The 13,676-nt window shown below is 46.1% G+C and overlaps 1 protein-coding gene across 1 annotated transcript in view; it reads left to right on the top strand.

Moving 5' to 3' along the window:
* Positions 1 to 13,676, top strand: part of SASH1 (SAM and SH3 domain containing 1) — a 161,084-nt gene that overhangs the window by 58,745 nt on the left and 88,663 nt on the right. Inside the window, exon 3 of the mRNA XM_080941692.1 lies at positions 13,551 to 13,601. Within this exon, the coding sequence (XP_080797818.1) occupies positions 13,551 to 13,601 (51 nt within the window). The remainder of the gene's footprint in view (positions 1 to 13,550; positions 13,602 to 13,676) is intronic.

Genomic DNA, 13,676 nt, shown 5'->3' on the forward strand with positions numbered 1-13,676 from the left:
CAGTGGCTTGGTCAGTGTAACACTGCTGCCTTCATGAAGAGTAAATTGGATGAGGCAGTGATGGTGGTCCCAGCTCGGCTTTGAACTCAGTTCCACCGGTGCTCCTTCCTCAGACTCCCTCGTTTCTGGGGCTACAGATGTGTGCCACTGTGCACAGCTTGGAAACGGTTTTCTTACTTTTCCAAACATTTATTTTTAAGGGTCTGTGTGCACGCGCGTGCGCATGTACTGAGTGTGCGTCCATGAACAGTGTGTGTGCAGGAGCCTGCAGATGTCAGAGGAAGGCGTCACGTCCCCCGGAACTGAAATTATATGCCATAGTGAGCTGGGAGCCAAACTTGGGTCAGTGGAAGAGCACTTAGTACTTTTGAGGGCCAGCTCATCTCTCCAGCCCCATGTTTTCTTAGTTTTACGGTAGCACGTGCATGGGGCTTCCAGTGGCAGATGAATTTAGAATACCTGAGTTAGTGCTGGTACTAGTCAGTGAGTGGCAGCCAAAGAGTTTAGATATCAGTATTACTCAATAATAGTCACATGTGGCTAGGCAGTCTAGATTATTCTCAAGCTCCCTAAGGTTTGCGACCCTTTAACACGGTTCCTCATGTTGTGGTGACTCCCAACCATGAAATTATTTTTTGTTGCTCCTTCATAAATAATTTTGCTACTGTTATGAGTCATGATGAGGACGTCGGTGTTTTCCGACGGTCTCAGGCAACCTTTGTGAATGGGTTGTTTCAACACTAAGGGGTTTGAGACCCACAGGTTGAAAATCACCACTCTAAAGGACTGCGGTGGGGTGGGGGACTGGAGAGATGGCTCAGTGATTAAGAGCATTCACTGCTCTTCCAGAGGTCCTGAGTTCAATTCCCAGCCACCACATGGTGGCTCACAACCATGGGATCTGATGCCCTCTTCTGGTGTGTCTGAAGATACAGTGTACACACACACACACACACACACACACACACACACACACACACAGAGAGAGAGAGAGAGAGAGAGAGAGAGAGACATATATATATATATATATATATATATATATATATATATAATAAATCTTTAAAATATAAAAAGAACCCTGAGCATTTGTTCTTATAAGTCTTTCCTTCTCTCTGTTAATGGCAAGCACTCAGGAATGAGCCTGACGTTTTCTGACATTTGCTCGACACAGGCTTTTCTTCAGAGGGTCCCCCTACATTTTGTCACATTGTCTGAGGTTGAAAGCAAGACCCATGGGGCAAAACTTGAAGGAATTATATTAATTAAAGCCCACAGAAAACCGTTCCCCCAAAACAGCTGAGTTCAAGGTAGGTTATAACTCAGCTTTGAGTGGGAACTTCGTGTGAACCCGGTGCTGTCTGAGACACGAGGCAGTAAAAGACAAATCCAGAAGGGTTCGGCAGCAAGCTAGCACTTGCTCCTGCTAGTGACCTGATAAAAATGATGGTAATCATCAGAGAGGGGGACAGAGGCCCCTGAGCCAGCATGTGGCTGTATTAAAGGAGGAGCCAAGTAGAAGAATGAGGTCAGCCACCAGAAATTCTGCCATTGGATAAATGTCACTCTGAGAGGGACTACCCTCAAACCTTAGCCGGAGGCTATTCATTTACCCTCCCCACTAATTCATAGGATTCCCTTTAGCAAAAGGAAACACTTTGAAAGAGGGAATTAGGGACCTGCCCTCGTTAATTAAAAATAAACCCTTGATTTTTTTTTTTTCCCTGAAAGCCAGAAGAGCCTTTGCGTAATTATGGTTTGGTAGGAAAACGTGACACCACATCTAAACCCACACCCACAGAGACACTCGGCCTAACCACCCCAGAGAGTCCGTTCAGGTTATAGGGTAGCTGCTTTTGTTCTTGTGTGAGCCATCCCTAACATCTCTTGAGCATGTCCTGGGATGGCCACACGTGTTGAGTCACTTGTCTTATGTATTAGTGACCTCATAGTGTCTTCCTTATTTCCCCTGCAATCACTGGCTTCCAAAAGAATGCAGAAAGCCCAGCAGGCACTTCATGGTTTCCCTTCAAACTTGACATGGTGTGCAACTTCACGAGGTTTGGGGGTTTTTTTGTTTGTTTATTTTTTTTTGTCTTTTGGTGGGGGTGGGAAATATTCTCTATAACCTTTTCAGCACCGCCCCACCATCGTGACACTTTTTGAGGTGCTCTCTCAGTGGTCAAATAATGAGTCCACAGTGCACCACAGGGGACACTTGTAAGCTCTGCTCGACTGGCGGGTTTTAAAAAAATAGCTCTTGGATTTTTGCAGCGCGGGGCGCCATGTGTGAGATCCGGGATGACATATGTGCTACATGTCGCAAAGCCCTTCACAAGTGTCACCCAATTAACTGCATGCCCTCTGACAGGTGGTGGGCCCCTCTTTGGCTTGCAGAAAGGCAGCTCTTGCTGGCCTTTCATTGGCTCAGGATAGTGTCTTTGTTGGGGTGTCTGAAGGGAGAAGGCAACTTTACCAAACATTCTTAAGCAATCACAAAGTGAGTTTCAAACACTACACTTCGAAGATTCTAGTTTCTGCCGGACAGAACCAGAGTTTGTTCATTTTGTGGCGGTAGGACCCAGGGCTTTACTCGGATGAGGCAAGTAAGTGCTTTGCCTCTGAATGACTTCTGACTGAAATCCTAGAGTTAGTCACTGCGAACTGGAGCAGCCCACAAAAGAGAGAGCCACTTGGAGATTGACCCACCCTTTGGCCACGCCTGTTGGAGAGAGCTGAAGTACAGGTAATTGGGCTCTTCAGGACTGGCTAATGGATTCACTGAAACTATCCCATACTTCAGTGGCTGCTTTTTGTTAGGACCGCTAGCAAGTAGAAGAGACTCGGGTACTAGGCTGAGCAAGGGGGTGGGGGTGGGGGACGGAATCCCTGTCTGGAGAGATGAGGACGGTTTACTGGTTACTGCACATTATAAGAGCCAGGTCTTAGGACGGGAAAGGAACAGACCTGAAGGCATGCCTGCAGGCTAGGGAGTGGAAGAGGACGGAGTCTTGGAAGCTGAAGGAAGCCTTTTTGCTCTAGCACCAACCACAGGGCTCAGCAGAGGAGCGCCGCTGTGTGGATTGTGTGCCGGCATACTTCAGGGACCCTCCATAAATTCAGCCACTCCTAACACATTGCCTTGGAGAAGACCTCTCTGTGTCTCAGCCTTTTGTTTGGTGAGAGTAGAGTAGTAAAGCATCCCACCTGACAAGCTTTTTTTGGGGGGTGGGGGGACTAGAAAGAACAACATGAGGTACTTGGAACAGCGTGTGCTGTCAGACCTAAGCATTGGATAAGTCCTATGAGTGATAGGAAGAAAGAGATTATATTAGCTTAATTTGCATTACTATAAGGAAACACTTGAGATAACTGATTTATAAAGATAAAAGGTTAACTAAATTAGGCTCATACTTTTGGAGGGTCTGATATAAAATCGATTGACGCATTGCTTTGAGCCTCTGGCAACATGGTTGGCAGGGGTCTTTTGTAATTTAACCATCGTACGAGCCAGGAGGCAAAGGCAAACAGAAGGAGAAAGAGACGGGGTCCTACTAGCCCCTTGGAGAGCCTTTCCGCTGTGAGTTGATGATGTCTGTATTCATTGCTTTTATGTTATTGTGATAAAACGCTTCCGATCTAGACAATGTATAGAAGGGCTGGGGAGATGGCTCAGTGGTTAAGAGCACTGACTGCTCTTCCACAGGTCCTGAGTTCAATTCCCAGCAACCACATGGTGGCTCAAAACCATCTGTAATAAGGTCTGGTGCACTCTTCTGGTGTGTCTGAAGACACCGACAGCATACATACATAGAATAAATAAATAATCTCCCCCCCCCCAAAAAAAGGACAATTTTTACAATAGGGAGTTTATTTTGGCTTTTAGTCCTAGAGGAGAAAGAGATGGTCGGGCAGCATAGCAGCAGGTGTCAGGCATGGTAGAAGGAACAGGAAACAGCTTACACTGTAAGTATGAAGCAGGGACACAGATAACCCTCACTGGGAAGGACAGCAAGCTTTGAAACCTCAAAGTGTGACATACTTCCTCCAGCAAGTACACATATGTTCGTCTTTGCCAAACAGTGTGACCAGATGGGGACCAAGGATTCAAGTGCCCAAGACTATGGGGGACTTTTTCCATTTTTCATTCACACTACAGGATTTCTCCTTAGGTTCCACTCCCTAAAGACTTCGCCACACGCATCCCAGAGGGTTGAGTTCAGTTCAGGGCGGCGTCCCCGTTCTGTTAATTAAACTTTGGGACGTTGAAAGTGGCTGAGAGAAATGACTGATAGAGAATATCACTCTATTCATAGACTTCCTAACCTGTTAAAACAGAAATTCTGTTAAAACAGAAATTTTAACAGACTTCTGTTACAACAGAAATTCACCACCTCCCAGAAGCCCTAGCCCGGCCAGGAAGTCTTTAAGATAAAGTCTTGTGGGGGGTCGTCCATCTGACTGAGACAGGCTTGATTTCTGGGTGGAGAGCCAGTGGGGTGCTCTTAGGGGAGCAAGCTGAGAATTGGGGGGGGCATCCTTAGTGGGTACCTAGCCTTGTGGGGCTTATGAGGTGCACAAAGCATTTGCTGCCAGTCAGTCTGGAGTTAGTAACACCCCAGTGTGATTTTTCTTTATGTGTATTATTTGATTAAAGTTATTTAAGAGCCCTTTAAGAAGTCAGTTCTGTGCTTTTATTGGCACCGCCCTCCTTTCTGGTGTTTGACGACGATCTCGGGATAAGTGAGGACAAATGGCTGTATATGATCCCTAGCAAAGCCCTGGCACATGTGGTGGAAGATATTTATAGAACCTGGTCTGGCTCCTGCCCTTCCTTGAGTGTGTTCCTGCTGTCGCCTTTCTTTACATCGTCAGTGTTCTGTCTCCTATTCGTGCTTTATGAATCAGATCTACAGTGTGAACACCTCATTAATAAGATTTGAATTGATTTGTACATTTTTATGTACCACATGTGTACACTTGCTTTTTCGTACCACAAGGCCTCACATCTCCCTAATATTTTAATACTTTGTTCATCCAACGAAAGTTTTATTAGATCCTTAACCTACACAGATACTTCGTTAGGTCTTGACCACAGTGACTAACTAAAGGTGACTCTGGAGGTCTAGTTGGCAGGGGACATGTTTGTCCCCTAACATGAGAGGACCTGACCCAGTCCCAGAGGTCCTGGGAGGCCGATGGAAAAGGTGAAGCTTTTAATTTTCTTAAGGCTCTGTCAAAAATGCACTTTAACCTTGAAGCTTGAATCATGACCTTCAAAAAAGTCTCCAGTTTTTGCTCAGCGCTGACGTTTCCTGGGGGTTCCCTCTTCCCCGTTTGCACTTCTCAGAGGGAGCGGCTCCAGAACACTTTTGGTGAGATTTTAAGGAGGTTTACATATTGCTCTGTGTATGGTTTATAGCAAGGACCTAAAGATTCCACTCCATTTTCCCAGACCAAGTTTTCTCTTTAGTAGAATGGGGTGTTTTCATGAGGGGCTAAGGGACCCTTAGCCTGTGTGTGATGAGGAAAATTTAGCATAACAAAAGAAGAGCCTTCAGGTCAACTCTGTGTAACTTTAACACCCAAAGGTTATGTTTTCTCAGCCTAACTCTATTCTTGTGGTAAAGGCTTAGGACTCTCCCAGGATTCTCTCTGTCAAATTCTATTGGATGAATGAGAAGGGTCAGGTATGAATGCTTCGATTCTCACACATTGTTTTAAGGCTCCATAGGGAAAATTATTTCTGGCTTGGAAGTGGTTTCCTTGAAGTTAAGGTCTTTAAAAAAGAAAATTGAGGAGCTGGAGAGGTGGGCCAGCCTTTAAGAGTACTTTCTATTGTTGTAGAAGACCAGAGCTCGGGGACCAGGATCCACGTCTCCTGGTTCATAACTATCTATATGTCCAGATTCAGAGGATCTAATGTCCTCTGCTAGCCCGTGTGAAAGCTCACACATGCACACACACACACACACACACACACACACACACACACCAAAAAACCCAAACCTTAACAGTAAAACCAACACACCAGATGTGTTAATATTGTGGGCAAACCCTTTCCCATCTCGGTTTTCTAGCAATAACTGTACCTGTGCTGACTTCCCTTTTAAACAGACTCATGGTTAGGGACATGACGAGGCTCCTCATCCTGTTTTTCTAGGTGTGCAGCTCTCTCTGCTCATCTGCCCTGCCATGGACCTAGGAAGGGAGCATGTGTGTTCTGCCCTTGACTGTCATGTCTGAATGTTTTCTGTCTGTACTCTGCTTAGGGGTTCTTTGTTGGCTTTGGCTGAGGAGGAAACAAATCTCTGTCCAGGAGGGAAATACTGGCACAATGGACTGCTTACATGCAAATTCCTGGGTAGGTCACATGTGTAACATTTTTCTGATTACCAATGTCATGCTATTTAGGTGACTGAGGCCTAACTGAGAAAAGGTGAGAAAATGATTCAGGTCTTCTTTTCCATGCTACTAGAGTGGTGTGTGTGTGTGTGTGTGTGTGTGTGTGTGTGTGTGTGTGTGTGTGTGTGTAGGGGCACACATGTTTGTTAACATGTATGTGCATGTATGTAATTGGGCAGAGGTGAATGTCTGGATTCTTTTTCAATGGCTTTTATCTTAGATTTTGAGACAGGGTCTGTCAGTGAACCTGGAGTTCAGCGATTGGCTAGACTAGCTGACCATCAAGCCCCAGGGACCTTCCTACCGTCCCCTCCCTGGGATGGATTGACACATGTATACCTGGCAGTGTGGACCTGCAGTACAGACTCTATATCAAGCCGTTTTTGTGCGTTAACTCATGGGGCACACCCCTTAGGTGGAAAATGTGTCCTTTTTCTTCTCTGTCTCCACAGTACTGGGACTAGAACCCTGGACCCCACAAGTGCTAAACATGGTTCTTGCACGGAGCGACACCACCAGGGCCAGAGAGAGGGAGTGGGCGGGGTGGAGGGAGATGGAGAGAAGTAGGCTTTCAGGCTAGAATTTCTCTTACTGGTGAGCAGCAGTGTTCTGGCCTCAGTGTTTGAACAGTATCTACAGTTATTAATGATCAGTGGGCATCTGTCACAACAGCTACTTTTCCCATTACCGTGAAGACAAGAGTACATCAAGGCAGCCTGAAAGCCGGGCCTCGAGGCCATCCCATCATACGTCAGCAGTCTGGAAGCAGAGCAAACAGGAAGTGGGGTCAGGCTATAAAACCTGGGAGACTGGTTCCAGTGACATTCTCCCTGTAGTGAGCCTCGGCCTCTACAGTGTTCCCATAACCCTCCCAGTCCGCAACACCTGCCGGAGGCCAAGTGTTCAAACTCAAAACACAACACCAAAAAGCAAAGTTAAGGGAGGAGGACGGTGTTTGGTTCACATCAAGAGGTGATGCAGTTCACTATGGTGGGAGGCATGGCAGGGACCCTCGGTTATACTGTGTCACTGACCCAGATGGCTCTTCTTCCCCTCCATTTGTTGGGCATGATACCCCAGCCCATTTAGGATGCTCAGTTAAACCTCTCAGCTTCCTTAAAGACACACCCAGAGTTGTGCCTTCGAAGTCACTCCAAATCCGGGCCCATAGAAGAGGATTAACCGTCCATTAACAGTCCAGTGGATTACGGATTGTTTTCCCAGGGCAGATTTCTGCTTCGTGTTGGAGCCGCTGCAACCATGCGTAATATAAGCGGCCATTTGGGCCCGGGGAGTGGACGTTATCCTGGTTCTAGGGTGCTTCTCCTCTTCCCTTCCCCACTGTAACAATTCCTACGGCATGTAGCGGAGCAGTTCAGAGCAGTAGCGAGCAAAAGCTGGCCTCGTGGACGTGAAGTAACGAACAAGATCTTGACAAATGGCTGCTGCTGCACAGCGCAAGTAGATTTATGTTTAGACCAGAGTAAACCATGCATCCAGGTAATAATTTTGAGCAATGAAGTAAGTTTGCTACAGGAATCGTTAAAGAAACAGATAAATCACAGTAATTTCAACATGGCACTTTTGCCATTCAATAAATGGGTATTTTAAATTTCATTTGCTTTTGAACTAAGTTCAATAATTTATAGAGTAAGTCATTCAAAGATTAATGCTCAGGAGGGAAGAAAATCACCACACAAGAACAGAAACATATCATTTATGTATATTACATTGGAGCCTTTCCTGCCCGTGTTTCCATTATAAATCCGATTTTGCAAGCATGTGTTATAAAAAGTTGGCCATGGGCTAAACTTTGACATTTGTCTCAACCTCCTGAGACTCCTTTTTTTTTATTTGATTTTTTTTTTCCTCAACTAGTGTAACAGCTTGTTACAGGTTGTTGGTGATTTTTTTCCCCTCAGGTTATGTGTGCACACACGTGTATGCAGGTGTTCCTTGCATGTATGTGTAGGTGCAAGTTCCAGATCAACATTGGGTATTTTCTTCAGTTAGTCTCTTTGAGCTTAGTGTGAGCGTGTGTGAAAGTGTAAGTGTGTATATGTGTGTGTGAGTGTGTGTGAAAGTGTGTATGAAAATGTGTGTGAAAGTGTGTGTGTGTGTGAGAGTATGTGTGTGAGTGTGTGTGAAAGTGTAAGTGTGTATATGTGTGTGAGAGTGTGAGTGTGTGTGAAAGTGTAAGTGTGTATATGTGTGTGAGAGTGTGAGTGTGTGAAAGTGTAAGTGTGTATATGTGTGTGTGTGAGTGTGTGAAAGTGTGTATGTGTGTGAGAGTATGTGTGTGAGTGTGTGAAAGTGTAAGTGTGTATATGTGTGTGTGAGTGTGTGTGAAAGTGTGTATGTGTGTGAGAGTATGTGTGTGAGTGTGTGAAAGTGTAAGTGTGTATATGTGTGTGAGAGTGTGAGTGTGTGTGAGTGCGTGTAAGTGTGTAAGAGTATGTGTGAGTGTATGTGAGAGTGTGTGAGTGTGTTTATGAGTGTGTGTTGCTTGCCCACCTGTGTGGGTGTGAAGGCCAGATGTTGCCACTGGGTGTCATCTTCTAGACCTACTAAGCCTTGAAAGTCAGGGGTAGTTGTGTTTAAATCTTCTCATGCAAACCTTCTCTATGTGAAATGCTCTGTTGCCTTTTTTATGTTTCTGTATCTGTGTGCATGCACATGCCAGCACTCAGGAAAGGCTCAGCAGGTAACTTTGGGGTTCACTCCATCTACCATGTGGGTTCCGGGGATTGAACTTACCAGCTTTGGCAGTGAGTGCTCTTACCTACTGAGTCATCTCACTGGCCCTGAAGTACCTTGCCCACTCACCAGTTCTGACTATGGGGTTCCCCGAGTTTACCTAGCATACCTGTGAGAGCACGAGGCATTTTGATTCTCCCTCATGTTCCACTAAGTGAGCCATGGAGCATGGCTTTTTCCACCTCCTTCCTGTGGTCCTTGTGGAGGAGGAGAAGTTGGCCCTGAGCTGGGCTGGTGGGTACTTAGTGGTCTTCCTTTCTGCCTTTGGAAGAGCACAGTGGTTTGTCCCTGCTTCCTTTCCAGCTGTAAAGTTCATTTGGCATGGGATCCTGGCAGCAATAAGGGACAGAGAAATGTGACTTTCCAAAAGCACTTGGAAACAGCTGGAGAGAGGGATGGGTCACGAAAGCCATTTTCCAGGACCTTATTTCTGCCCTCAGGTGGGTTTGGAGTCTGGCGTGTAGCATAGCAGGTTAGAACACAGGATAGAAAAAAAATTTATTAGTGCCTTAGTGTTGCGTTTGACCTGTGTTGGTAACCGGGCTGCACAAGTGTACACCTGGACAAACAGATGGAGGCACATATGTGCATATCTGTTGATTTATTTATTTTTTATCAAGCAACTGGTTTTGCCTTGAGCTGTGGGTATTTGCAAATAGTATTTTTGTTTCTTACAGAAATGCATTTTAAGCTGGAAAGTTCTCTATGTACTGTTTCCAGTGCTTAAGTCTCTGCCTTCCAGACTGAGCTGTCAGCGGCAGGCATGGTGACTGTACCAGGGACCCACACAGGACCAGTTGGACTTTGAACAAAGCTCTGACATGCTAGAAACACTGCCTTGTTCTTTATTGTTTTTTTTTTTTTTTTGGTGTGTGTGTGTGTGTGTGTGTGTGTGTGTGTGTGTGTGTGAAGTTTGCTACAGAAACAGAAATACTCTAGACAGTGGCAGGCAGAAAAACCAGGAGGATGGGCTGTCAGGATGTCTCAGAGGGTAAGGTGGTTCCAGTCAGAGCCTGACACCCCAGGTACAATCCCTGGAACCTACAAGGAGAGAACTGGTCCCCAAAGTTATTCTTAGACCTCAGAAACACTCTGTGGTACTCTCATACTTCTCCCATCACACTTATATACATGTATATGTATATGATGTATATATGTATATGTGTACACACACACACACACACACACACACACACACACACACACACACTGGCGGCGGGGCCTTAGGGCAGTGAAGTTCTGTGGTGCTTCATAAGCAAGGGTGTGGGCTGAGGGCTGAGCAAGATGTTTTCCCTCATTCAGGCTGTTTGTGCGCCACTGCCCTCCTCAGATCTACCCACTGTTGTAGCCCACCCTCCTTCTGGTTCCAATGTATACGGTACAGCACCACCCACCACATGGCAGCGTTGAGCAGCGGCTTCCCAGAACCCAACCCTTCACCCTGTGAGAAGGCACGCCGATGGGGCTGGCCTGTGTCTGGGCTTGATTCCCACCATGTCCTCACATCTGCGGCTTTCCTCCCAATTGTCCTCTTTCTCTGCTTCTCTCCGTCAGCAAAGCTCTTCTGCTGATCTTTTATGGTGTTAATTGTGACTCATAAGCAACTTAATACAGAGACCCTTGAGGACCCATCGAGGCTCGTGGCCATGTGTGCTTCCTAGATGTCAGTTGAGGCGAACCAAACAGCTCCTAAAGTCAGACCATAGTCCGGAAGAATGGGACCGTGGTTAAGGCTGCTGCAATCAGGTTATTGAAGAAATCAGAATCAGTCCATAGTTGAGACTATAGACGGCTTCTGCTTTGTAGAACAAGCTGACCAGGGAAGGATAACTAGAACCTTGGGGAACCATAACCTGATAACTTGAGTTCTACCAACTCTGACATGCTAGGCTCAGCCATTTACCTCCGGTACGCTAATTGTAGAGGTGGGAGTGCTGAAGCAACACAGGAGATTTATTCAAAGAGGCCATGTTAGGAGGAGGAACAGAGAAAGGTGGGAGAGGGGAGGGCTCTCCACTGGCCGAGGACATCTTCTAAGTGACCTCGAAGAGATTGTTTCAAAATGCCAGGTCTGCCTAACTGGCCTTTCTGAAGCTGCAGAGGGGTAAGGCCTGCGGTTTGTTATGGACTCAGGAGGTTTCTTACAAATCAAAGGTTCAAATATGTCTTCTAACAGCACGAGCGTGTGCTCACACACACACACACACACACACACACACACGCACACATACCCCTTCTCACAGTAACTGTAATTTTAGGGCAAAAGCCTGGCCCTGCAGTCTCAATAGACTCAGTAGCTCGTCTCAATCTTTCAAAGAGTAATCTTAAAAAGCAGCGAGAGGAAATTTAATCATCACTACAACGGGTAGAACAGAGAAAAGACCCAGTGTCTCCAAGTCTGTCTTCAGGGTACTGACACGCTTTTTTTCTTTTTTTGGAAGATCAGAGGTCGGCCTAGGTGGGCAGTCTTGGTCAAGTTGTGGTCTGCTTGACAATGGTTTCGGTTCTATGACGGTACTCAGAAGATGTCTTAGTTACATGTATACAAAAGGGGATAGATCTGGTCTCTAAGGTGCACAGTCCTACTCCAGGGTAATAAAGTAGTATCCTTTACGAATCCAAGATGACTACAGGGTCATGACCTAGCTGTTAGCACTTTAAATTCTACCCCGAAGTTACCTGGCAATAGCCAGGGATGCCTGGCACTGTAAAGGGGCTGCTTGCCCCCTTCTCTCTGTCTGTCTGTCTGTCTCTCTATCTCTCTCTCTCTCTCTCTCTCTCTCTCTCTCTCTCTCTCTCGCTTCTGTTGTCCTCTTGCTCTCTTCCCCTTATACCTCTTTGTCCCCTCTCTCCCCGTTCCCTTCCCCACTCTTCAAGTGCTCAGGGCCAGCCTCTACTCCCTCTCCTCCCCTCCCCTCCCCCTCCTCGCCTCTACTACCCACTTAACTCCCCTCCCTATGCCCTGAATAAACTCTATTCTATACTATACCTTTGTGTGGCTGGTACCTCAGGGGAAAGGGATGCCCAACATGGGCCTGCCAGAGGCACCCCCTTTCCCCCATACATCACCACACCTCCATAGAACGTATCTCTCCACTCTCTTTATCTTTTTATGAGCACATCGTATGGTGACACCGACACTCACTAGCTTCATGCCTTCTGCTGAAGTAAAGGGGACAAGCAGGTGCACAGGGAAGGCAGAGGTGTCAGACTTTCAGTTAGCAGTGGCCTAGGCGGGGCCCAGGTGAAGAGTCAGAACCAGCTTCTAAGTGTGTGTTCTTGAGCCACCCCCTTTGGAGGCCTGCCTTGGATAAGAGCCTTTGTTTACACTGGTGTTGATTGGAATTAGTCTCTTAAAAGCAGATCCAAAGAAAACAAAACAGAAAAACAACCATGTGAGGCTCTGTTCTGAGAGAGATGAGAATTAGATCCCTGGAATTACATCCACGTGTTTCCTTAGCACGACTCTCCCTTTTGTTTTACATTTTCAAGAGAAACACATCGTTTCCTATAAAACAAGGGTGTTATCGGGAGGGCTTTTTATCTCTAGAATTGATCCTCTGTCTTTGTGATGTGCTGTTTCTCAATAAACTCACAGCCTCATGCACTTTTATATCATTCATAACCTGTAAGGCAAGAGCTTTTATAAATTTTCAAGCAGGCCAATTCATTTGTATTATAGTATATGTTTTTTTTTTTTTAATAAAGGCTGAAGCAATATCCAGTTTTCCAGCTTTCTAACACACATTCACAACAAACCTTACTTTACTGAATTCTTTAACTACATTTAGAATTTCAAAAATCACCTTGGGAGTCACCAAGAGGGCTGGCTGTCCCAGCAGGTGAAGGCACTTGCCCTCAGACCTGGCAACCTGAGTTTGATCCCTGGAGCCCACTTGGTGGAAGGCATGAGCTGATTCTTCCAGGATGCCCTCTGACCTCTGCGTGCACGCCAGGACACCGTGCTGTCTTGTCCTGCCCCTACGCCTCCAAGAAATACAGACAAACAAACATAAAAGAGTTAGACCTGAACTCTGCTGTTAGTGAAAAAATAAACATAAACAGCTGCAGTAAACCCGATGCCCAGTGACGGTCCATTGTGAATAGAGTCTCATTTCACTGGTAACTGCCCGTCAGTCGATGGTGCTTGTGTGTAGAAAAACTGGGAGCAGAGGAAAGCAGTGGAGTTTGGCCAGTAGTTTGGTTCTAAGCCCTGTGCTTCCATTTGAAAAGCATCTCAGGTTTTTCAGAAACTTCCATTTATTTCAGCCATCTCCTCCCCCTATATTTGAGCGTTTCCCAAATCCCCCCCCCCTTCTTACACGTCTATTTGTCTTTCTGTATGTGCCACGTTTGGGAGTCTCATTAAAGCTGCATCTGTTCTGTTTTAGGAGAAACCCGACTCCAGCCCCACGTCACTTCAGCTGCGGTCCCAGATCGAAGTAAGCACCACTGAGTTTGTCATCTACTTTTGCTTCTTGCCTCTTTCTCTTAAGTGACAGTCTGTAGAAATCAGA

This window comes from Micromys minutus (genome assembly GCF_963924665.1).
Source record: "Micromys minutus genome assembly, chromosome: 30".
Lineage (NCBI taxonomy): Eukaryota > Metazoa > Chordata > Mammalia > Rodentia > Muridae > Micromys > Micromys minutus.